Source organism: Rhizopus microsporus, assembly GCF_002708625.1.
Source record: "Rhizopus microsporus ATCC 52813 unplaced genomic scaffold scaffold_25, whole genome shotgun sequence".
NCBI lineage: Eukaryota > Fungi > Mucoromycota > Mucoromycetes > Mucorales > Rhizopodaceae > Rhizopus > Rhizopus microsporus.
In genome coordinates, this window is record NW_019671940.1 from 166,654 (window position 1) to 191,780 (window position 25,127).

The 25,127-nt window shown below is 37.8% G+C and overlaps 6 protein-coding genes across 6 annotated transcripts; 3 read left to right on the forward strand and 3 right to left on the reverse strand.

Annotated features, from left to right (window-relative positions):
• Window positions 1-1,041: 1,041 nt before the first annotated feature.
• On the reverse strand, window positions 1,042-1,380 carry RHIMIDRAFT_77437 (uncharacterized protein). Its single transcript, XM_023615677.1, has one exon. It carries the CDS (start codon window positions 1,287-1,289, stop codon window positions 1,089-1,091), a length of 201 nt encoding a protein of 66 aa, XP_023462004.1. The 5' UTR covers window positions 1,290-1,380; the 3' UTR covers window positions 1,042-1,088.
• An 823-nt stretch (window positions 1,381-2,203) lies between these two features.
• RHIMIDRAFT_241810 (uncharacterized protein) lies at window positions 2,204-7,229 on the forward strand (the record flags this gene model as incomplete). The annotated part of the gene is made up of 17 exons (XM_023609651.1): window positions 2,204-2,902; window positions 2,956-3,176; window positions 3,238-3,493; window positions 3,554-3,611; window positions 3,667-3,734; window positions 3,786-4,253; window positions 4,310-5,171; window positions 5,230-5,264; window positions 5,319-5,382; window positions 5,433-5,727; window positions 5,777-5,858; window positions 5,911-6,122; window positions 6,195-6,204; window positions 6,254-6,347; window positions 6,400-6,790; window positions 6,849-6,960; window positions 7,020-7,229. The coding sequence occupies 17 exons, from the start codon at window positions 2,204-2,206 to the stop codon at window positions 7,227-7,229; spliced, it is 4,137 nt and encodes a 1,378-aa protein (XP_023462005.1).
• A 60-nt stretch (window positions 7,230-7,289) lies between these two features.
• RHIMIDRAFT_241811 (acetyl-CoA carboxylase) lies at window positions 7,290-9,563 on the reverse strand (the record flags this gene model as incomplete). The annotated part of the gene is made up of 12 exons (XM_023609652.1): window positions 7,290-7,509; window positions 7,563-7,658; window positions 7,713-7,910; window positions 7,961-8,051; window positions 8,113-8,259; window positions 8,324-8,576; window positions 8,634-8,733; window positions 8,792-8,865; window positions 8,928-9,066; window positions 9,122-9,155; window positions 9,201-9,293; window positions 9,368-9,563. The coding sequence occupies 12 exons, from the start codon at window positions 9,561-9,563 to the stop codon at window positions 7,290-7,292; spliced, it is 1,641 nt and encodes a 546-aa protein (XP_023462006.1).
• Window positions 9,564-13,782: 4,219 nt separating this feature from the next.
• On the forward strand, window positions 13,783-16,642 carry RHIMIDRAFT_269683 (DUF1212-domain-containing protein). The gene is made up of 7 exons (XM_023612145.1): window positions 13,783-14,605; window positions 14,655-15,399; window positions 15,451-15,549; window positions 15,606-16,147; window positions 16,200-16,227; window positions 16,282-16,380; window positions 16,432-16,642. The coding sequence occupies exons 1-7, from the start codon at window positions 13,931-13,933 to the stop codon at window positions 16,509-16,511; spliced, it is 2,268 nt and encodes a 755-aa protein (XP_023462007.1). The 5' UTR covers window positions 13,783-13,930; the 3' UTR covers window positions 16,512-16,642.
• Window positions 16,643-18,229: 1,587 nt separating this feature from the next.
• Window positions 18,230-19,688, forward strand: RHIMIDRAFT_269728 (uncharacterized protein). Its single transcript, XM_023612146.1, has 3 exons — window positions 18,230-18,541; window positions 18,596-19,265; window positions 19,320-19,688. Exons 1-3 carry the CDS (start codon window positions 18,338-18,340, stop codon window positions 19,625-19,627), a joined length of 1,182 nt encoding a protein of 393 aa, XP_023462008.1. The 5' UTR covers window positions 18,230-18,337; the 3' UTR covers window positions 19,628-19,688.
• A 1,864-nt stretch (window positions 19,689-21,552) lies between these two features.
• On the reverse strand, window positions 21,553-23,504 carry RHIMIDRAFT_231174 (Septin). Its single transcript, XM_023607687.1, has 7 exons — window positions 23,439-23,504; window positions 23,219-23,332; window positions 22,961-23,168; window positions 22,405-22,908; window positions 22,231-22,347; window positions 22,032-22,164; window positions 21,553-21,977 (listed from the first exon to the last, which is right to left on the reverse strand). Exons 1-7 carry the CDS (start codon window positions 23,443-23,445, stop codon window positions 21,858-21,860), a joined length of 1,203 nt encoding a protein of 400 aa, XP_023462009.1. The 5' UTR covers window positions 23,446-23,504; the 3' UTR covers window positions 21,553-21,857.
• Between the last annotated feature and the right edge of the window lie 1,623 nt (window positions 23,505-25,127).

Below are 25,127 nucleotides of genomic sequence, written 5' to 3' on the forward strand. Positions count from 1 at the left end.
CAAATTCTGCGTTACAAGGTACCGACAATTTCTTAATTTGTCAAGATCTACCTCGAATTGCTATCTTGTGCAAGGATATCCTTGATGCTCAGAATACGGAAGGTGTCTTGGGTCTGCAAGTGATTGGACGTACCATCACCTTTTATGTCGTCGCATTGCCAGTCGCGGGCTTATATGCCATGCGCGAGCTGACAAAGGTCAAGGTGCTTGATTGCTTGGATAATTAAGTTCATCATGGATATGCCCCAGGCATTGCCCATGCGACACTGGCCAACGGTCATTGCAACAGCCTTTAACGGCATTTGCTCAGCATCTCAGAATCGTAAACGGTCTTGCTCTTTGAAGCGTTTTCATAACTAAGCCTAATAAATCGCAAGTATAGAGCCATTTACTCCCTGCACTTTTATTTTCATGTTTGAATACAGATATTAACGTCTGCCCAGGTTAGTTCAATCCGTTTGGAAGTGAGTGATAAGAAAACAAAAAAATCTCACCTTATGGGATCAAAGTAAAAAATATAAAAGAAAAGTAATGAGTAAAGTTATCGATGAAAAGTTAAAAAAATTGATTTAACCATAAAAGAAAGCTTTTGACTATGGAGGATGTTTTATAGGGACCAGTTTGTCATGATGTAGCTGAATCTAATTCATACACTATGGAGCATATAACCGGCCATCGCTGAGACTAAGTGAGGACTAGGTTTGGGGAACTAAAGGACATAGTGAAAGCAAATTCAGAAGGAATGCCAATGGATCTCGTGTAGTTGCAGGCCATCTTTATTTTTTAATCAAACGACATCGTTTTTAAACACAAATTTTTGTACGACAAACTCAATCAGCGACTTTAAATGAAGACATTAGTAAAAGTTATTTCAAAACCCCATGTTTTGCACCAAAGACTTTTAAAGGTTCTGATTGCTGCTGTGAGGACGTTCTTCAGGTCGGTCATTGACCATCAAAACAAGGGACCAGACACCCATAAAAACCATCAGACTATCAAATAGTATGCATTAGTTGAGCCTAGTCAATTGTCAACTAGCTTATGTACCCCTTCGCGCCAGCTAAACAGTAAGAAGCACCAACAATCTGTCACAGCTGTGATCTCAGATAACTAGCTCCCAGATAGTTAGTTAGCTCCCTGTAAAGATTCCAATCGAATGTCCATAACTCTCCTTTTGGCTGCCTGAAAGCCTCCAGCTGAGTGATGAAACGAACGACCGTTGTCAGTCCAGGGCATGTGTTGAGCATCATAGAAAGAGATTGCATAGAAATCCTTGAACACACAATCATCGCCTTACTGAGTAAGCTTTATAGAAAACTTACCTTGACCGAAGAGAGCTTGTGATACCAGAAGGAACCAAAAAGAGTAAGAGAAAAAAAGTATAAAGGGAAAGAAAAGAGAGAAAAAAAAGGAAAAAGAGCAAATTTCCCCTCTTTTTATACCTCTTTTTTAGTTACGTGAAGTTATTGGTCTCTATCCTATCGATAATCATTATTTAGATAACATTTTACTTCCTTACAAGAAAATAAGGTTTACGCTCACATCTTTGTTTATTTCTAAAGTGTTTCATGGCTTTTTTTATACTTGTTCTATTCATTTAAACTGTCATTTGTATGTATATTTTAATGGAGTTGCCCAACTCTTTTTTTACATAGTAAAATATGAAAGGACAATAAATTTCATGCATCCTTTGTATATGTCACTCGTTCCTGGGCATAGTTCCTAGTCTTGGTCACACATCATTTGTGTTACTCCATCAAACCCTGCTTTCTCTCCTTTTTTTTTTTATCTTTTCATTTGAAAGATGAAACAAATGGCTTTAGGCTGTAGTTATGTAAAAGAATAAGAACAAAGGCAGCTATTAAAGTTTTACCTTGACAAATAATAAAGTAACAATGCATTTATCTCTTGACAACCTTTTTGCAGTGAAAGCATGTTGCTCTTATTCTGTTTCTTTTTGCAATGTTGTTTATTGACTTATAGTATGCTTCCATGAATCACCTATCGCAAAGCCCATCATCTTGAATGGAAAAGCCTTTATAGGATCTTTAGGTAAATAAGAGAAATTGAATCATAAAATATGCTTGTAAGAACAGTGAATTTGTATAAAGTGCGCAGTAGAACAATAGGCAAAGGGAGGATGTCTCATTCTTTTTTTCTTTTTTTTCTTTTTTTTTTCCCTTTAACACATTAAAATCTGTCAATGACACTCATTCGAGGAACAATAGGAAAGTTAGACAATCTCTTAAAATATGCCGCTCATGTCAGTAATCAAGAAGTCAAAGATCGCGATCCTAAAAGGAGAAGGATAGATCTTGAAAAAGATATACAACTCGTTTTTCCTATTGAACTCTTAGGAATAGACAAACTACCCTATGACCAACACAGATCGCTACTCCAGTTATTAATCGAACATCAATCTCATGCGATCAAGTTAGATTGGGATTATATTGACATGTCAGAAAGTATTTTTGTTCGTATGACAGCAACCTCACCTGATAATCTGATATTATGGGAAAACGAGTGCGTTCTAATGCAACAAGATATGAATGCATGTTATAAGAGGATCCAGGATGAACGGCAATTGTTTACAGCCGTTGCCTTGGCTGCTAAATCCAAGTTACTGGTTGTCAATGAAATCAAGCTACTTGATAGTTCTGGTTTATGCATGACTGTCAGCATCAAAATAGACTCAAAGAGCAGAGGTAACATTTTGGTAAAATCGATTTGTGATTTTATGCAGAAAGAACAAGAAGAACCAGAATCTCCTCAAGATAGTTCCTTGGAAGCATTCTTTGATACTTTACGTCCACCTGTTTCTGATCACCACCTTGACAACTATACCTCTGAGCAAGTCATCTCTCATTTGGCACCTTTTCAAACACAGAATGTGCAGTGGATGGTAATTTATTCTTAATGTCTATATACAGGTCCCAAACTAAACATTGTTTGTAGCTCAAAAGAGAAGGCCACTGTGCAGACGCTTTAGGCAACGTATGTCCATTATCAACCTTATACGAACAGCCTCCGCTCTTACACAAGTACATCAATGGATCTTTAGTAAACCAAGTGACTGGAGAAGAAGTAAATGATGCTGAACGCATCAAAGAATTACAGATACAGTCATACAGAGGAGGAGTCTTGGCAGATGAAATGGGTCTAGGAAAAACTGTTTGGTAATTATTATATATATAAAAGAAGGAACATAACAATTAATATACAATTATATATAAACAGTGTCATCTCTCTATTATCGAAGCATAGACACAGCAAAGACAATCCTTTTCATCCACAAGAAGCCATGTTTTCTGATTTGACCATTTCTTCTGCCACATTGATTATTGCACCTGGTCCTATTATAGGGCAATGGAGCACTGAAATTAAGAAGCACGCTCCTGGTTTACGTGTCTATATTTATAGTGGAAGAGCAAATAATGATACTATTGCAGCGAGCGAGCTTGCAGCATATGATGTAGTGTTAACACACTATGAGGTATAGAATTAAGTCATAAACAACTCTTCAAGCGCTAAATGAGACGATTTTTATATATAGACATTTAGAACCGAAATAAATCACTCAAAGCCACCTCCAGAACGACCACGACGACAAGGTACATCCAATATATTTACATCTCTTGAGGTTTTATTTATAGCAATGAACTTTAGCTGTCAAGTACAGATTTCAATTGAGCCCTCTAGTGTCTATACTTTGGTTTCGTTGTGTGCTGGATGAGGTAATGACATGCCTATTGAGTTTATCATAGTGGATTGATATCATACTTTAGGCACAAATGATTGAAGCAAACTTCACTAGAGTATCCAAGATGGCCAAACGCATTCCTCGTTGGTACTCTTGGGCTGTATCTGGTACTCCAATGAAGAAGGAATACACCGACCTATATGGCATCTATGAATTTTTACAAATCGAAAGGACATTTACTCCTCAGCTCTTTGCAAAGTGTGTCAATGACAAGAGAATGCGGCCTGTATTTCTTGATTTTGCAAAGACTACAATAAGAAGAAATACAAAATGGTATTTAGAAAACCAGATTCGTATCCCCAAGCAGCATCGCCATGTCGTCCGTGTGCCATTTTCTACAATTGAACAGCATTATTACGATGATCTTTGGAGAAAGTGTCGGGACGATTTACATTTAGAGTGGTTAGATAGTATCAATTGGACTCTACCATCGAACGCATCACCTGAAATTACCACGATGTTTAATTCGACAAAGCTTCGGATGAGAGCATGGGTAAGTCTAAATGGGAAGGTCTTTTTGTGTAGGTTGACTCATCTCCCTTATTTCAGCTTCTTGCTCTTAGACAGAATTGTATTCATCCTTCAGTAATCACAAATGATTCTATGCGTATAGAAAAGAGGCCTACTGGAAGTAATAATCAAACAGACGTGCAATCACTATGGGAAGTTTTGGAATATATGAGAAAATCCGCAGAAGAGACACTGGATAATCATCAGCACGCGTATTATAAGCTTAAATTAAAGTCTGCAGGCATGCATGAAGTCCTCAAAGATTGGAAGGCTGCCTTGGATGGTTATCTGGCTTCTATCCCCAAAGTAGTCGAACTTGAACAATATCATTTCAATAGAGTTCAGAAGCATATGGACAAGAACAAGCATTTATCTAATGCAGAAGAAGAAGAATCTAACAGAAAGTTGAGCGCTTTGAAGACGAACCATAACAGATGGCTGATCTTGCTACACCAGTTCTATTTCTACACCGCTGGTGTTTATCATATACTGGGACAAGAAGATATGGAGACATTATACTATAACAAAGCAGGCGATATACGTCGAGTTATACTTGAAAAGGTGGCTGATAAGGTCGATACGACTATGAAGGATATGCAAAAAGCGTCCCAAAGATTTGTATCTGATGAAGGCGCGTTCCACGTAGGCGGACGTAATTTTGATATAGATCTATCTATCCTGCAAGAAGTAGAGGATGAAGACGATGAGGAAATAGAGGAAGATGCAGAGAACAAAGAATTAAGAGCACAGTACGATGCCAACGCATTTGAAAATGTGAAAAACATTGGCATCGTTTTGGACAAGCAATTGGAAAAGATATTCTATCTAAGAGGCAAGCTTTTGCCCTTTTTAACTCAAAAATTAGTTGATCAAGGAGATTCCACAGAGGCAAACGCTACAGGTTATTTTGTTTTGAAAGAATATTCAAATAAAGCTAAACTAGTCGTTTTTATAAATAGGTGAAGAATATAGTAATTCTTTATACGAGCAAGAGGTAATGCATCGAGTGTATATATAAAACACGTTGGTTTTAATAACTGTCCTGTAGATGTGTCAAGTATATTTGAATGCCTATCAAGCATTACTCCAAGACCGAAAGTTTATTATTAAAGGTAAGTTGAATACAATTGTGTTGTTCTCTATCCAACACTTTTTTTAATAGGAACTGTTCCTTCAATATCCGAGTTGATTACGGGAGACGTTGAGAATGGTGAATATATGAGTGAAGAAGCAAGACGTATTCAATCTGTCGAAAGTAGCTTCAGGAAGCATTTGAAACACAATGGATCTTTTCGGATTGAATGTATCAAGGACACAGAACAATATCTACGAAAACTGCGAAGTGACATTGAAAATGTACCAGAGACTGAAGTTGCACGCGCAGTCATAAGCGAACAATGTGAATGGATGAGGACAGTTGTCCATACACAAACTAAGCTGATTGATTACTTGGATGAGTAAGTGCTTCATCAAACAAGGGAAATAAGTAACTGAGCCATATTCTAGTGATGTTCGAAAGATATCATCCTTACTCAACGCGCGTATAGCATATTACAAACACCTTCAGCAGATTTCTGATACTTTGCTTGTAACGATCTATTTATCCTACTAAACTACATGAACTAAAGAAAGGCATATAGGAATGGGAGAGTCCAAATCCTAAAAAAGAAATCGTGACTCTCAAGAAGAATGAAGAACAGATGGAAGAACTAATAGCGCAAGCTAAATCAAGAAATCAGTACTTTCAAGTACTTACAGAAGAGCAAAATTTAATGCATAGTTCTGGACGAAAGGTTCAAAAGGACTGCTTGATCTGTCAAGAGCCTATAGAAAAAGGCATGATTACTTATTGGTAAATATAGTCTCTTTTTGAATTATTGCATGTATTCATTAATCATTCAATCTTTTTTGTTTTTTACTGCAGCGGCCACACAGTAAGTGTTTTATCCGTCGCTTTACTTTTTTCATACTTATCTTTTATAGTCATGCTTTCAATGTGGATACATGTGGATCAAGGCCAACAAACGATGCCATACATGTAATAGCAAAGTTCTTTCTAACCAGTGGTATACAATCTGTAAGTTGTCGTCTAAAAGACACCTTTACCTTTATGACTGACATTCAAAAAGCGTACAAGCAGGCCGAGATCCTTAATCATGACAGCTCGCATGACAATACAAACCACAGCGAATCTGTTCGCCACGGCGAGATAACTAAAAGTGATTCCAAAGCTCTGTCTGCGGTACTAGAACGAATAAACGAACAAGAGATTATTGGAGAATATGGCGCAAAGCTAGATTGTATCATTCGACATATACGATATATCAAGTTGACAACCAACGGAAAATGCATTGTTTTTTCACAGTTTCCCAAAGTGATTGAAATGCTCAAGCATGGCTTAGAAAGGAACCAGATCAAGTGTATGACCTTGACCACAGGAAAGAAAAGGGCCGATGTGTCCCGATTTCAAGAAGATCCTGAGATCACTGTGATTTTATTGCACTCGAGAAGTCATTCAAGGTAAATACCATAACGCCTATGTTGAGCTCTTGATTTTAACCATTGTGCGTGTCATTAGTGGACTTACCTTAGTTTCTGCACATACAGTTTTTATAGTTGAGCCGGTCCTCAGCCAATCTTTAGAAAGACAAGCTATTAATCGCGTACATCGTATTGGGCAGACTCATGAGGTGAGTAGGGACTTGAGGCTTTTAGTTTTTATTCAGATGTTAACTATTTGTGTATGCAGACAACTGTTTTTCATTATATCATACAGGATACTATTGAAGAGCGCATTCATTCAATATACAGTAAAAGACAGGCTAAAAACGACAAGATTGTTTCTGGTAAAGAAGATTTAGAACTATCCAAACCTTCTGAAGGTGGAGGAGAATTTGTTCATGACGAAGATCTTAGACGATGCTTCACAGAAAATGTAGCATATGCGCTCGAAAATTAGAGAAAAAGATCAATAAATAATTTGTTTTTGCTTTATAGCCTTTAGAATATATTCAATCTTTTACATACGACTAATACCATAAAGGTTTCCACCTTCTACGGTATTATTATAGATCACAGAAAGACAAAATCCGATCACATGACGAGTGTCTCTAGGGTCAATAATACCGTCATCTAAAAGGCGAGATGAGGTGTAGTATACATCCGATTCTCCTTCAACAGAGGCTTGAAACAAAGCTTTACGTTGACCGAGTAACTCCTCATCAATTTTCTTCTTGGATCTATAGATAATATTAAGCTATGGTCAGTTTAAAAGAAAGACATGCCACTTTACCTTGCTGCACTCTGTCTAGCGACAAGGTCTAGTACACCCGTTAACTGTTCAGCGCCCATAACAGAGCATTTCGAGTTTGGCCATGAAAATAAAAATCTTTACAAAAGGGATTTAATAAGTATCACTATCTTTTTTTTGGTCCTTATTTACCGTGGTTCGTAGGCTCTACCACACATGGCATAGTTACCAGCACCATAACTAGCGCCCATCATGATGGTGATATGTGGTACTTTGGAGTTACTGATTGCATTAATAAAACGGGCTCCGGCCTTAATAATGCCCTCTTCTTCATACTTCTTTCCAACCATGAACCCTGTGATGTTTTGTAGGAATACAATCGGTGTGTTTCTAACAAGCTGATTAGTCCCTCTAGAGAGTTTCTCAAGCTTAATACGTACTTGGTGTTACATAATTGAATAAACTGTGTAGCTTTGTTTGCCTCTTGATTGAATATGACATTGTTATTGGCAAGGAAACCAACAGGGATTCCTGTTCATAGCGGGTTTAATTCTGTGTATATTTATGACAAGGGCAATGATGATACACATACCATGAATAAAGGCCCATCCACAGACCAAATTTTCACCATAATTGGGCTTGAATGGAGTAAATCGAGAGCCGTCAACGAGTCGTATGATGACCTCAGTAGCATCAAAGGGAATACGAATGTTTGCAGAAACAATACCAAGAAGTTCCTCTAAAATAAAAAGAATATCGCATGTTTCATTAGAAAGGTCAACAGCTTATTTCTATTTCTTTACCTGCAGAGTAGTAAGGTTCTTCATATTGACCTGCCAAATGTCTAGGAGGTAACTTGCCTTTCTGCTCCCAGTTCAAGTTAGCTATCCAGTCACGAGCTTTTCTGATAGCATCGTATTCATCTACGGCCAGTTGATCACTTAGACCGGATACGCGGGAGTGCATATCTGCTCCTCCAAGACTTTCAGCATCAACTACTTCGCCAGTGGCCATCTGCACTAAGGGTGGTCCACCTAAAAAGACTTGTGCTTGTTTCTAAGAAAGGGGCGTCAGTTGCTTTTACAAGTCATTTAGAATTGATATTTCGTTTACCTGAACCATGATCACATAGTCACTCATACCAGGAATATACGCACCACCAGCAGTAGAGCTACCAAACACTACACAACAAGAAGGGATCCCAGCCTTTGATCTGTAAATAAAAGACTGTATAAATTTATATACCTAAAGCTAGACCTGTCATAACTTACTGCAAGGCGAGGTTACGAAAACCGGCGCCACCTCTATGGAAAACACGAAATTGTTGTTGTAGATTAGCTCCCGCCTAATGATGACATATACATATTTATAAGCAGGTTCAATTAAATATGCATGCTCATGACTTACAGTTTGCGTCAAGGTTACTGTAGGCAGTCTGTTTTGCATAACGATTTGATGAAGACGCCCGGTTTTTAGCACTGAGGTTTCATTAGATGCGCCACCAGCCATAGTTGGTACGTTGGCAGAAACACCACAGATCACGCCGCTGTGTGTAGAGTAAGTTAACAGAAGTGAATATTTTAGTAAGGTGTATTATTTACTTTATAAGTCCAATGCCGCTTACGACGGATCCACCTGATAAAAGTTAATATCTACTTGTTATGTGACTATTTTTTGTACCTAATGTCATATCATCCTGATCGTAACCAGCTAAAGCACAAAGCTCAAGAAAAGGTGAATCTTCATCAAGGAGCAGATCTATACGCTCGCGAGCTTGTTAAGGCAAGTGATACGGCATTAGTAAACTCCGGCCTAGAGGTGTGTGCCACAATGAGCTGTGTGTGTACCTGAGAGTTGTCCGCGCTTTTTATGAAGTGCAATATGTTTAGGTTTTCCCTCATCTGTTGCCTCTCTCAATCGCTCTTTTAATTGATCTATTAACTTTTCCCACTCTACCAAATTTTCCTTATACTCTTTATCCTCTTTAATAATCGCGGTTGGATAACGTGGAACAAGGTGGTCTAAGAGTGTATTCGTGGACATTTGAGAGAAAAATAAGAACAAAAAAAAAAAAAAAAAGAGAGAGAGAAAAGACAGTTCTCACATGAATTTAAATAAGAAAAGGCACAGTCACCTTTCTGTAAACAGCAAATTCTACTTTGGTCAGCATAAACTGTCAGTTACGTTCTAAGGGTGATCATTTCTGTTTTTGGTTACCTCGATTAAAAGAGGTCTCTCTCTCTCTCTTTTTGTGGTCTAACTGAAAGATTCAGAAATTTCTAAAATTTAGGTTAAAAAGCTGTACATAATGTCTACAAGCAAACAAGGTGTAGTTTACCACGACTGGGTGTGGAGAAACGATTGACCAATAAAACGATTTGAAGCCAAGACGCTTTTCCTTTTTTGTCAGAATGAAAGCATTGGAGCCCTTTTGCAGTGATAAAAACAAGTTAAATAACATGTCCCAAAATTAATATTCCTGAATGATCACAGAGGTACAGGTTCTGACGTCGCTTCTCAGTATGTTAATAGATCTACAGAATGGCCAAGTGGACAATGCTCCGACGTCTTATTTGTACCTGTTAAAGTCACACCTATCTTGCCTCCCATTTTAGTTGAAGTTCAGAATACCATTAACGTCAAGTTTATCCATCAATAAAGAGCATAGGACCTTACCAGTTGCTATTGCATTCAGTATGCATCCCACAAGATCAAGTGTAAATAATGAGTTGTCACCAAGCAGTTAGCTCCCGTATACAAAAGAACAGCCTGGCAAATTATGGGCTAAAGCTTTTTATATATTAGATCCTATTACAATCGAATGTCATATCCATGAACAACCACTTGAACCGTTGGTTACTGTAGAATGCTTTCTACATAAACAGAATAGAAAGGGGTGCTCAGAAGTGCATGTAAACACTATGGGAAATTTTACTTCGAAAGATTAAATGTCCAGTAAATGCGTAGTGGTGGGCTAGTAAGATATTTTCACTGTACAGTATTTTTACTTGGCTTTCAGACCTTTTCAAAAGAAAGTTTGGACGATTTCAATTTTCTTTTGAAAAGGTCTGAAAACTAAGTAAAAATACTGTATAAACATTTGTGTGTATACAAGGCCGTCTTTTAAATAGTAATATTTGGGTGCTGTTTTTATTTCAACCACTATTCTTCTTAAATATTGATTGAAGTAACTCTGAAAGTTATTAATCTTATCATTGTGATGATGCAGCAAAGATATTCTATGTTAAAAGCTTTCTCATATGCAATAAACCCTAGTTTCCCTTTTGAAAAAGGCTTGCACTTGTTTTTTTTTTCCTTGGGCATCTTCTCTATGCAGTGCTTCCAGCAAGCAATGTCGCAGCCAGTCAAAAATAATGTCGTTGGTTGGTCAAGATCAATTTCGCACTTTCAGGGATGCAAGTCGTATTTTTAAAAATCATGTCGCTTGGCATTTGACAATGATGCCATGTAACGAGACTTCTTGGTGCTTGAAAAAATATAAAAGAGATCTTTTCTTTTTTTCCTTGATTGTTTAAATCATGAGTACAATATTTTTATTTGAAGATGGGCATGGAATTGTCGTTGATGAGAATGGAGGTCCTGAGCCCATGGAGTATATGGTTGATTTATTGTAGAGCCGATTACGACTCACAGTGAGTACTTGAAAATATGCCCTCTAGTGAATCTTCATCGGTTTGTCCAATACTGTCAGAAAAGTCAAACGGCGAAGGCATTCGTATGAAAGAGGCAAGCACAAAACGCGATTATGTGCGCTATTCCGTCCAAGATAAGGTTCACTTTTTCGATTTGAACAACGTGTTACTAATTTACAGAGGAAGTTCAGATCAAGCCCAAGACGAAAACAGCCCAAGATATACCGTTTACGTCGACGCATCCGACTCAGGTTGGGGCATAAGCTTCGAGCTCTGAAGCGCACACGGATTTTGGAGTGCAACGGAAAAAGACGATTCTATCAATGTACGGGAGCTGAGAACGATTCTCTTTACGCTGAAGTTACACGCACCAAAAAGCCTATGTTCAACAATATTGCACAGCGACACCAAGACGGCATTGAAATATGGCAACAAATACGGAGGAACGGCATCACAAATACTTCAGCAACTAACATTAGAAATTCAAGGCATTCTGCAGGTGTTCCATATCAAGCTGATCTGTCGACATATAGCGGGGAAACAGAACACCATTGCGGACCTTCTCATCAGACGATCCATTCCAGTGTACGAGCAGTAAATTTCGAAGAATTTCTTCAATCAGATTCGATGGCGATGGACCAATATAAAGGTAGACGCATTCGCAGCACATCAGAACAATGTCCTTTGTGATATGTCTCGAATATATAAAGAAGTAATAAGGGAAATGTGTGTCGATAAGTCTCTATATAACTTCTTTATTGTATATTAAGACGAGAGAGAGCTCATTATTACAAACAGTGTCATTTTATATGAAGACAGAATTATTAAGGAACCGATTTAATTATGTTCAATAATAGTTGGGCATGTTGCGTTATATGTTAATAACGTGTATTGTTGTCAACATCTTTGTACCATTCATTCTTAGAGTATAGATTTATAGTAATTTCATACGACAATGTTAAGTATTTATAAGATAAATATGACATTCTACCAGCGTATTAGAGCCGCCATCCGGATCCAGGAGCGACAGAGGTGAATGCGTTCAAGCAACGGTAGCCGTCGACGAGGCTGTATTTGAACCCATCTTGGAAACTCATACCAAGAGTGCTGAGAAAATTGAAAGAAGGCAGAGTGGAATCAGCAGTGTTAGTGATACCTTTATGGAGAACACATTTTTGGTGGCGAATGATTCTCCCTCTCCAATTGGGTAAGCCAATAGTTTACGAGAGTAACAGCACGACTTCAATATCCCAGATCGCATGGAGGTTATCAGGTATTACCATCAAAAACAGGGTCTCTCAGAAACTGTAACGCAGATGTTACAACAAAAGAACAGGGAAACTTTGACTCGAGCATACAACGAATGTATGGAGAAATTGGGTAAGATGGTGCAGGATGCAGGGAGCTAATCCTTTGTCTGAGGACACAAGACTAGTTATGGAATACTTGACCTCTTAATCCAGGTACTCCAAGTTTCACTTGAGTTCCATCCGATCGGGATTGGCGTCAGTATACAACGCTGTTCATTCGGAATGAGGTAGACTGGCGAATGATATTTTCATTCAAGAGTTCTTCAAGTCTGTCAGAAATATCAAGATACAAATTCCCAACAAGTATCAAGAAGTATGGGATCCGTCGTCGGTAATCACCTTCATAAAGGAAAACTGGGCCGTAAATACAAACTCATCGCTGGACGTATTGCAGAAGAAAACCATCATTCTGCTTTGCTTGGGGACTATCTGGCGACCAAGATCGGATTTGGGGTGATTACAATGGCGGTATATCGACTTTCACTTTATTGACGCAGCTACAAGACCAACAGGGGTAACTCTATTGGCAAGAGCTTCAAAGGAAAGACCAGCAAAAATATCAAAACTTGGATATATCGAAGACAGTGAAGTGCACCCTGTGTGTACATTATGGGGCTACTGCAGCAAGACACGAGAGAGTAGGATAGGAACGAGCGAGGATCATACAGTATTTCTTAAATATACCAACCATGAGTCGAAAGTGCCAGCACCAGCTTCCGGCTCGACAAATGCTAACTGGGTCAAGAAAGTACTACATTTGTCAGGTATAGATACAACAAAATTCAAAGCTCATTCAACACATTCTGCGACCAGTACAAAAGCCTTTTTAGAAGGACTTAACATAAGAAAGTTGAAACATCATGCAAACTGGAGCCAGAGGCCAGATACGTTTGAAAGATATTACTTTAAGCCAAGAGAACAGCATTTAGAAGGTACCAGCATTGCCAAAGCGATATCCCAACAAACCACACCATCAGTCCTTATGAAAAAGAGTACCACATCCGAAGTCGAATCGGAGTCAACTATGATTGAGATAAGTATGCCTCTCAATTCTAAAGTCGACGTAGAGGAGACTGAGGATATGGTAAAGTCTCGGCCATGGTATAGAAAGTTCTTTTAAAACACCCACCCATAAAAAAAACTATATATTTGCTATTAGAAAGGAATAGGGATATAGAATTAGAAACTTTTATTGTTATATTACTGAAAATAAAGCGTGGCTTGGAAAGCCTATTACCACATCCTCAATCTCCTCTACGTCAATTTTAGAATTGATCTTGACCAACCAACGACATCATTTTTGACTGGCTGCGACATTGCTTGCTGGAAGCACTGTACAACCTTCTAAATAAGGAAATCGCTATGTTTTCTCGCTTTCCCCAAGGGCAATCTAATTCCCGAATAGCTGCAAGTATTTTATTTCTTCTTGATCACTTTTCTGTATGTAATGGAGAACCCTAACTTGGACGATATCACTACCAACAATCAGCAACGACCACGATCAACTTCAGTGCAGTCTTCAAGATCATGGCCACTGTTGCCTGTACTTCAAGTTACAACCACTGGAAGTAGCAGTAATGATGCCCACTTAAACAATCGTCAAACCGAAGTCATCAACGAACCCATTATGGAAGCAGACAGTAAAAATGCCTCTAGTAACAGCACAACCTCTGATTCAGAGACTAGCTCAGAGTATGAAGACATACTTGAACAGGATTTACCCAGACGTCATAGCTGTACTAGACAGCTCACTGGGAAAAAGAGCACGACGGCAAGTAAAAAGAGTGATTCCGCCGGAACTCTTGTTGAAGCTGCATTAGAGCAACCTGAGGCTAGAGAACGACACGTTCGATTTGGAGATCATATTTTGGAAGCCGGGCATCTTGTTGAACGTATGTTGAGTACGAGAATCGAAAATGACGTGGAACCATCTAGTCACAATTATCACACGCATACAATTGACGAAGACTCGATCTATTTAAGGGATGGATCCATTGAGGACGGCAGATCACCTAGCTCTCCGACTGCCGCTACCGGAAGTGTATTAGCTAGTTTGATGAAATTAGAAAGTCAAAGGAGACAAGCCATTTTGACGAAACAAAAGAGTGTTAAACGAAAAAAGGTAAATAGGAACTCATTCAATATCTTTATGCTAAGAATTTCTATCCTAGTCAAAAAAGGGCCCAAAGAACAAAATGCGGAAGCCAAGATCCATGTACAACCTGCAGCCCAGCTTTAGTTCCGACGGACTTACTCCGTCAACCAATACAAGGCCAAACTTGACGCATCGCCCCACCAGTTGGCTATCCACGCTGACAACAAGCAACCATCTTGTTCCTAGCCTACAAAAACGAAAAATGACAAGTGCTGTGAGCATGTCACGAAGGTCATCGATTGATAGCATGTTCACAACAGCTTCTCAATTTGAACCTATAACACTCGAAGATCGCATCCGTATCACATTTGAAATTGCAAATATCTTACAAAAGCAAGAGTTTTTACGAAAGCTAGTCAAAGCACTCATGTTGTATGGTGCACCAGCACATAGACTGGAATATATCTTGCGCCAAGTATCTCGTACGCTTGGTGTAGATGCTGAATATGTGTATATACCCAATGTTATGTTCTTGACATTCTTTGATCAATCTACGCATACAACAGAAACACATTTTATTCGATGCCCGCAAAATTTTGATATGCATAAACTAGGTGAAATCTTTCGCTTGGAGAAACTAGTGTCACATGGAGAAGTCTCGGTAGATGAGGCCTTGGAATTCATAGACCAGGTTGCTGATGAACCGCCTTTTTATCCTATTTGGCTTAACCCAATCGTCTATGCTATTGCAAGCTTTTGTGGCTGTGTCATGTTTTATGGTGGCCAATTCAAAGAAGGTGGTCTGTCTGCTGCTTTAGCCAGTAAGTTATATATACATTTATGTTTCTATTTTCAAAACTAACATATACAAGTCTTTTTTGCTCTTTATGAGCTATTCACTGGTCGCTATTTAAGTTTCCAGCCTATATGGGAAATTACTGTGTGTATATTTATTGGATTTGTGTCAAGAGGTAAGTGGCTGTTTGGATCTAATTGAGTCATGACTCTTACTTTTTTCTTTTAATAGCTGTCTGGAGATATGGGTTCTGTTTCACACCGGTTGCTTTTGCTTCATTTATTATCATATTACCAGGTTACTCTATGGCAGTATCTATTATCGAACTAGTTTCTCGTCAGGTTGTAAGCGGGGTTGTCAGAATGGTATATGCAATCGTCTATTCCTTCTTGTTGGGATATGGTATCGAAATGGGCTCTGAATTATTTGGCACCATTGACCAAGAATCTGTCTCTGCTCAAGGTGGGGCTGCTGCTTGTCGAGATGCGATTGGATCTAATACGTGCAGGACCATCATTTCAAAATGGTTTTATTTTCTAACTGTGCCACTATTTGCCGTTGCTTACTGCGTCTATCTTCGTGCGCGTCCGGCTAGATGGCCGACTATGATTTTTGTTGCAGCTGCTGGTTTCGTAACAACTTATGCCTTGGCCTGTTATACTAATGCGCCAAGTCAGGTCTTACAAGTTGTTCCTGCCTTTGTTGTCGGTCTTTTGGGAAATATTTTAAGCAAGACGACTGGAAAGATGTCTTTGGATGCAGTGATCTTGGGTGTAAGTAGTTTAGGTGATTCTATAGAAACATATGGCTAATATATGATTATAGATATTCTACATGGTTCCGGGTAGTTTAGGTAAATGAAATGAAATGTCTTCATGGCAGCGTATTAATCTTGATAAACAAACAGGTTTGAAAGCGGCTCTTGGATTTTTTGGACAGAATGGACAAGGAGAATTTGCAAACCAAGGAGCGGGCTTTGCATTAAGTATGATTGAAACGTCAATTGGTGAGTTCACTGAATGATATATATACAATTTATCTTAAACGTTGTTATTAGGTATCTCTGTAGGACTGTTTGTTGCAACCCTTATTGTATACCCTAAAGGCACTCAACATACACCACTCATGAGTTTTTAAACTGCAAAATTTTTATTTATATAGAATTACTAGACTAGTGCTTACTATTGTAATGCCATAATTTATAACAATATATACTTTATCCCTCATACATACTCTTACACTTTAAAAAATGAATATAAAAAGTCCGTGTTTATTTTTATTTTGGAGAATTCAATGCGGTTAATTTCTAGAGTAAACCTAGGTCTACTCTTGTCTTTCCAAATAGAAAGAAACATTGTTATCATGATATTAATAATAATCCCATACTTGTTATTCATTATTTTCGTATCATTATATTGTTGTGTATACAAGTAACGCGAACTTCGTATCGCCCCTGAGCATGATTCTAATGCTTCGTGACTTGATTTTTTTATTGTCGGTCGGAGTGAAAAATGTGTAAAATGCACAGTAAGTAAATCTACCTTTCTCTTTTTTTCAGCTTCTTTTGTTCTTACTAAACATAATGGCAGACAATGTAGTCCTTCAGTTCACTGTCTTATTCACGGCACAAAAGGCTAAAAAGTTCAAAACATGGCAAGACGGGACAATGAAATATTATGGCAGTAATAAAAAAGTAAAAAAATAAACAAACAAACTGCTTCTTCTTTTATCCGATTGACACTTTTTGTCTTAGCTGGTACTGATAGATGACAAAGGCTACAACATTGATCGCAAGTTTTATAAAGGAAATATACCTTCAGTAGGCGATGAAATAGAGTTTGATGGACATATTGTAACCATTGAAGCATGCGATGACCCAGTTAATTCACCCAGTACTACTCCCGTAGCAGCAGCGCCTCAACCTGTGAGTACACCTTTTAAGAAACCATCGCTCAAATCTATTCTCATGGCACGGAGAAATATACCAAACACAGCGACCACCAGCTCTGGATCAGGTTACACACTATCCGCAACTGAGGCAGATCAGGCTACGACCGCGTCGGTGAGCAGTGCGACAACAACAATACCATCCAGTGACAGCCCCATCAAACCATTTACCTCGCCACTCAAGAGAAAGCAAAGACTTGTTAACGTTGATCCTGAGGAATTGGAGGATGCGATGGATATTGATGAATTACCTGTGAGTACAGTTGAAGCTGCATTTGGCCAGCCTTCGACATCTACAAGTAACGAAAACACGACTGTAAATAACTTACAACAACAACCGAAAAGAGCTCGATTTGGGCTATCAAGACCCTCATCTAGTACTGTAAATAATATCATCAAGAAAAGCAATACATCAACGTAAGTAATATTGTATCCTTCAAATTAATTACACTGCTCATCTTTATTTATATAGCGATCAATTTATTGGATCATTTACTAAAGCTTCTAATATACCTGAAACTACCGAATCACCTACTGAACCATCCAACTCAACTGTAAACAAGCCTTTCAAAACGCCATTTGTAGAGGGAGTGTGAGTATTTGTTTAATATGGGCAACAGGGGTATCTAATTTTATTTGCAGATATACCACTGCAACATTACAATTTCCGAGTTCTCGAAAAGCTCTTGCTGTATTAAAGTCTAGAAAATATCCAAAAAGATCAAAAATAGTGCCTACGAAATTTGTAAGTGTCTATCTCTACCAATAACCCCGTCAAAACCAACTCATGTTTCGAATGCAGCCCAATGTCAATGTATATAGAGACACGTTCAAGAAAATCATTTACGAGCACTTAGAGGCAAGTTGTACTATTAAGTTTACACAGCATGGCTCATATCTGGGATTAGATCTTGCTATTAAACTATGGTCTTTATTTCTATTCCATCTATGAAAAATACGCGAATGGAAAGCAAGGAAATGAATTGGAAAGAACAATTCGAGCCAAGGGACTCGGCATGTATGTAGATTGTGAAATAAAAGGAGACACTCGATATCAAGATAGTACACGCTTTCGACTTGTGCTTCGAAATAAAGAGCATCATTCAAAGTACAGTAAGGATGATATTTGGATAATATCCAAGGTGTCTACATTTGACCCAAGTCAAACATTTCTTGCTCGCAGTATATTCTATGGCCCCTTTTCGGATGGTACTCTAGAGGTAAGATTGTAATGATGAAAAGGAATGAGAATGCGTTCCTAACCATATGTTAAGGTGGACTGTGTTTCTCCAAGAGATGCACGCATAGCAAATAAAATCGTGAGTGAGGCTAGATATATATATGCACTGCGATCCATTTCTGCTAGTACAGAGTTTATGATGCTGGATACACTGGAAGAAAAATTAGACAGCCTACCGCTGCTACCCTATATTTTAGGTGATAGACAAGGTAGAAAGAAAAAGGACTTGCTACCGCCTGCGCCACTGCCCACATTAGCCCAAATCGAGCTCAGGCGAGACGATTGTATTGACGTGAACGCTCGATTAGCAGAAACTGTAGCTCGTTATCGGCTTAATGCGGACCAAGAGAACGTACTGCGCCAGGTAGCTGCATCTGTGATCACATGTCCTGGCTGGAACGAAGAATCGCAGCATCCAGTCGTACTTGTCCATGGTGTGTACGGATCAGGCAAAAGTTTTCTCGCAGCCGTTATCATCCTATTTATTCAAGAGCTGCTGGACACAGTCAATGGACATCGAGAACCAGAAGACCAGGTTCAGTTCAAGATCTTGGTGTCTTCCATGACAAACGTAGCTGTGGATCGCATTCTACAGACATTACTCAAGCTTGGCTACGATCATTTTGTAAGAATAGGTAGTATGAAAAAGATTGCTAAAAATATACTGCCTTACACTGCAAAGGCAAGACTATCAAGCAATGAAGGTAATGCATCATAGGAAATAAAACAAAAAGATGCTAACCAAGGAGAGAGGTTAGAGCTGAAAGAACTTGAGCAAATGCTTGACGATGGGCAAAATTCTGAAGAAGATTTGGAAAACATTGCTACTGCAATTCAGCGCTTTCGAAAGTCAGAAGGTATCTCGCAAATTCATACCGCTCCTGTTGTTGGCACCACCTTTATGTCATCCGTGTTTGACATATTTAATGGGGTTAGCTTTCCTTTTATTTTGATCGACGAATCATCACAGCTTATGGAACCATTGACGATGGTTCCCCTGACTCGATTTTCATGTCATCGTCTCTTGATGGTTGGTGATCCCTTACAAGTAAGTTTCAAAGTTTAAGAAACCTGAAAGCAACAAGTATTTACTGCATTGATTAGTTACCACCCACTCTTGTTTCACCTGCAGAAGAGGGAAAGATAGGAAAAGGGCTGGATAAGACACTATTTGATAGATTTATTGAGGTATACAAATATATATGTATATATATGCATGTGTGTATTGATCATTTATATATCTTTCTAGATGGGTTATGAATCGATTATGTTGAGAACACAGTATAGAGTAAGCATACATCAAAAGCATCCAATTGTTTATAAACATCTTTGTAGTGTCATCCAAAAATATCTGCTATTAGTAACAAGCTCTTTTATGATCGAAGGCTACTCAATGGAGTAACTCCTCAGGATCGTGAACCTCTACTTGAAGGATTACCAACAGTTTTGTTTGTGGACATTGGAGGTACAGAACAGAAATCAGCCAGGACCAATTCTTTTTGGAACGATATCGAGGTATCTGTCACAGCCAAGATACTTCAGAGTATGATTGAATTAAATGTTTTACCAAGTGAAATTGGAGTAGTCAGTTTATGTAAGTAGTGGAAGGGCAATAGTTCAACAATGAACAAGGGACATTCATATATGTGTATAGATAAAGAGCAAGCTGACAAATTATCAGACCACTTGGCTGCGCATAACAGCGGTAACAGTACGTACAAGAATATTCAAATATCGACGGTAGATGCGTTTCAAGGAGGTGAAAAAGAAATTATTGTCTTGTCTACAGTGCGTACGACTGAAAGTGCGTTTATGCAAAATGAGCCGCGTATAAACGTTGCACTGACGAGAGCAAAAAGGCATCTGATCATATTGGGAGATAGACATATGTTGTTGATGAACGATCTGTGGTCAAAGATTATATGGGACTGTGAAGGTAAAAGGACCTACATGTGTGTTATGTGTTATTCACATCATTTAGATCAAGTCATGACACATCAAAGCTTTTTAAATTTATTACAGAATCTTGAAATTAAAACTTGAATCTGAAATGATTCAATTCGCATGTCTCTTTGCTCTTGGTTGAAGTCTTTTGCTGATAAATAGCTTTAAAGTCATTGATATAGGACTGAGATAGAAATGAAGCTGCATAAAGATCAATGCCCTGAGAAGAGGATTCCTGTGGCTGAGAAGGAACATCTATCTGAGTTAGGCTTGTATTAGCACATGTTGGCTTACTGAGTGTGGTTTGTTCATTTTTATCTATTTTTTTTTGTTTTTAAAGTGAACCAAAAAAAAAATGTAAAGTAGTTTAAATGACGTGTTTACCATAAACGGCGATAAAAGACGTTAATCGATCCATGACAGCTGAATCAAGCTGTATTTTATCATTTGTCTCTTGGCTTATTTCACGAAAAGGTAATAAAGGAGGCAGCGGGATGGTTGGAATATATTTTGATTTATCCACCCAATTGTCCAGTGTTACACATTTAGAATTCTGAAGAACTGGACATTCTAAGAATCCATATATAGATGTTTGTGGTATAACAGAGTATATCCAATCATTTTCGATATCGTCTACTCTTTTAAGGACTGACTTTGCCAGTTTCCATTTATAATACCCATTGTCATCATCACTGCCATTATTGTAATCAACATATGTCATTAATTCAGGAAAGGCGTTCCTTAAGTTGACGACTGTTGCTTGTATTAGCAATTGATAATAAATATCTGCTTTTATGTTTAATAAAATAGCCATAAATAAAATAGAAAAAGACACAAACCCTTCTTTGGCAAACATGGAAAATAGTTTAGTAGCTCTTGGCGGTATTCATCCGAAATAAGCATGAAAGAAAGGGGGAAAAATGTTGTAGTTCATCGGAAGCGCCGCAGGGAGTTGACGGCTGTTGACTAAATAAAGACAGATGCGTGTTACACGGCTTACTTAAGGATTATAAATTGATTTAGGAAAGAGAAACAATGATATATAAGCGTATTATTCTTTATCCGCTCTTTTCTTTTCTCTTTAATGACATCAAAGAAGACAGACATGGAAAAATATAGACAATTACAGTACATTCAGGATATGCTAGATGATCTATCCGTTGATAGAGAGTCTATAGAAATCGTCTTTACGTCCATCAAGAATGCATTTTCAACCTATCCCAAACCTAAAGTAGAAGATATAGAGGAAGAGATCAAGATACAATACGATGATTTAGCAGCGCAGGTTAGACATTTAGACCGCTCCTTGGCAAAATTGGATAGATGGATGAAATCCTTATAGGGTAATTTATTTATTTAAAAGCAAATCCTTTCTTCTTTGTTCTTTCGATGTCTAATCTACGCTTCTTTTCTTCTAGTTCTGTTAGTTGCCTGTCAAGTGCTTCCTTCATCTCTCTGTGTCGAATATAGAGCTAATGCATAACATCGTTATTATAATTCATTCATAAATCATTATAGACTTTTACCTCCTGTTCAGACTGTTTCAACTTCCTTTCCTTATCTTGAGCCTTTGCTTGTAATATGGCATTCATTTCTGATTGCAACTTGGCTAATCTTTGCTCGTTTGCAATACGTCTTTCTTCCATTCTTTGCTGAGGACTATATATATGTAGATTTAAGAATTCTTTTCAACCTTTCTTTTTATTATTTTATTATTTTACTTACTTGACTTCCTGGAATACTGATGCATCCTGTTGGAAACCCATGGCTGATAATCTCTCAGTACGATAGTTTTCGTAAAGAACATCATTGGTATACTCCCTTAGTTCTTCCATATGGGAGCTAAATGGGTTCCCCTTTATGAGCTATCTCTCTCTCTTTTGCAACTATCCAACTTACCGAATAAGCATTTGACGCAATTTAACAAAGTCGCAGTGATCTTCATTATCAACCTCGATGATACCCCAAGGATAGAGCCTTCCACGGAAACGATGACCACTCTGTGTGGTATATTCATGATTGGAGCCAACGATGGCGAAGGGAACCTTGGACATAATTTCTCTATTCTCAGAAACAGTTTCTATATCATCATGCTCATAAGTAGAAGCCTGGTATATTTGGATTTCATGGTGTTCAATGTCAGCCATAATACGTTGTTTGAAGCTTATGATTTCTTCATTAGACATGGTATCAGCCTTGCCAATGACTGGAATCAAATTTACGCGTTTGTGAAGACGACGCATAAGTTCGATATCAATTGGCTTTAAAGAATGACCTGTGGGAGCAATAAAGTAGATACAGGCATGGATACGGTTATCCTCCAACCGATGACGATGGACACGCGTCTCTTGTTCAAGATAGGTATTATATCGAGCCTCGATGTCACCAAGAATAGGTTTCCAACTAGAAAAAAAAATACAATCAATGAGACCATCATCATTGTATTTCGCCTTACCTTTGTTCATTATTGATAAAGTCACCAAAGCCAGGAGTGTCAACGACGGTCAACTTGAGTCTGACACCATTCTCTTCTATATGAGATGTCAGAGATCGAATGTCAATTGTCTTGGGTAATTCTTGAGGGATATGAATCTCTCTGGGAGGAATGATTTGAGTATTGAACAAGGTATTAATCAAGGTTGATTTTCCAAGACCAGATTCACCTACGCACAAATTAATAATAATAATAATAATAAATATTGTGTATACGTACCAACAACCATACAAGTAAATTCAAAACCGGTTTTAACAGACTTACGATGTACCTGATTAGGTAAATTGGCAAAACCAACGTAACCTTGCAGTCGTTTGCGTACAATCTTTTGCTATAATGAACCTTGATGAGAGATTTATTTATATTTTTATGACAAGTATTTACTTCTATTTAAACACATTAAAAAGTCTGATTTTTACAAGTTATTTCTATTGCTTACCACTCATTTTTTTATAAAAAATAAAAGAGAGAGAATGAAAGAGAGAGAATGCTATAGAATGGAATTTATCTTGTATATAATCAACCCAAGGGGGGGGGGGAACCCTTTTCATTCAAAGTATGCATTTCCTTGTCTGTGTTATTGTGTAACTCTATTTCAATTGGTCTTTTTTATTTCTGTCTCTTTCTCCGCAAATCAAGAAATATACAAAAGGTTTCTTTCCCCTTTTCTCTCTTTCTTTTTATTTTTATAAACACACAATGTTGCCAGATCAAAGGACATCTTTCTATGATACTTTACCTATGCTTAACTCTTGGTATGAATCTAAGCCTATTAAACAAGAACCACCCAAACAGAGGACGTGCCTAGTATCATTTTCTTCTGAACCACCCACCGTTCACACTTGCAAAATAAAACGACCTGACATTCAAAGAAGAACAAGTAGTTCAGATAGTGGTAATTAACCTATTCTGTTTAAATAATCATGTGCTCATTTTATTAATAGTCAAAGAGTTTTTTAAACATTATACAACCAAATTATCAAAACTAGCTTCATAATATGCATTTATTCTAATTTTCTCTTTTTTAATATTTGCTCAAATGACTTCAAGTCTGCTGTAAACAATACCTAATTTTTTTTATCAAAGTTAATCATAATAAAATTACTTATTCTAATATTCTTTCCATCCTTACAGAATGCGCCCAGCCACTATATTCCCCAAATAGTAATCTAAAATGATTTCCTACTTCAACATACAATTTACTCGTCAGTGACTTTCCTTTCTTATTGAATCCATAAGATCTTTGGGCAATTTGCCAAACATGTGTATCTACTGGTATTGATTCTGGATGATCCAATGACATCAAACACTACATGGATGAGTTATTATTATTTTTTCTTATCTCTCTTTTTTTAAAGGTATTACCACACAATCAGCTACTTTTGGTCCAACACCAGGAAATCTCATCAACTCTTCTTTGGCCTCCTGATAACTGACTTTTCTCAACGAATACAACCAGTCTAATTGGCCATGTTCTTCTTTTATCTTTTTAGCTGTGTTTGCAATGTACTTGGCTCGATATCCAAACCCTAATTCCCTCAATTTGGTCTCGACTCCATCCTGCGCTAAACTATCCAGTGTAGGAAAATCATAATACATTTCCCCTTCTAGTTGCCCCACTTTTTGTCCATAATGAACACACAATTTGTTGACCATTTGTGTGATCCGACTGATATTGTTGTTACTCGAGCAGATAAAGCAAATCAGATTCTCCCACGGATCTTGACGAAGGATACGGATGCCTTGAAAGTGCACTGATTTGAGCTTAAAATTTGCATCCAGCTGAGACCAACGGCTGTAGCATGATTCTAGGGATACCTTGTCAAGCTGGAAATAGTCTCTTAGTAATGGTTCTATCTTGTCTGAACCATTCACAGTTCCATAGAATACACTAGACGCTAATGATTGACCAAACTATCAATATGAACTTTTCGGAATAAAAAGAAAAAAATAACTCACGAGTTTCTTTTAGTACAATAAGATTTCCTTGTAGTACCGATATCCATTTGTCTTCTACATTCTTCCATCGAAAGGATTGACCACATCTTAAAGTGTCTAGTCTTAGTTCCTTGGGTGAAATATGGAGATCTTTCCAAATCAAATTGGCTAATCTTACATTAAGCATGTA

Bases quoted from the DNA above. Each gene is read 5' to 3' on its own strand.
- RHIMIDRAFT_269728 (XM_023612146.1), top strand. From the start codon at position 18,338: ATGTATGTAGATTGTGAAATAAAAGGAGACACTCGATATCAAGATAGT. The intron at 18,542-18,595 runs GTAAGATTGTAA...CCATATGTTAAG, and splicing joins TTTCGGATGGTACTCTAGAG to GTGGACTGTGTTTCTCCAAG. The intron at 19,266-19,319 runs GTAATGCATCAT...GAGAGAGGTTAG, and splicing joins AAGACTATCAAGCAATGAAG to AGCTGAAAGAACTTGAGCAA.
- RHIMIDRAFT_77437 (XM_023615677.1), bottom strand. From the start codon at position 1,289: ATGATTGTGTGTTCAAGGATTTCTATGCAATCTCTTTCTATGATGCTC.
- RHIMIDRAFT_231174 (XM_023607687.1), bottom strand. The intron at 22,909-22,960 runs GTAAGGCGAAAT...TTTTTTTTCTAG, and splicing joins TTTATCAATAATGAACAAAG to TTGGAAACCTATTCTTGGTG. The intron at 21,978-22,031 runs GTAAAAGTCTAT...GTTATGCATTAG, and splicing joins TGAAACAGTCTGAACAGGAG to CTCTATATTCGACACAGAGA.
- RHIMIDRAFT_269683 (XM_023612145.1), top strand. From the start codon at position 13,931: ATGGAGAACCCTAACTTGGACGATATCACTACCAACAATCAGCAACGA. The intron at 15,400-15,450 runs GTAAGTTATATA...AACATATACAAG, and splicing joins TCTGTCTGCTGCTTTAGCCA to TCTTTTTTGCTCTTTATGAG. The intron at 16,381-16,431 runs GTGAGTTCACTG...CGTTGTTATTAG, and splicing joins TATGATTGAAACGTCAATTG to GTATCTCTGTAGGACTGTTT.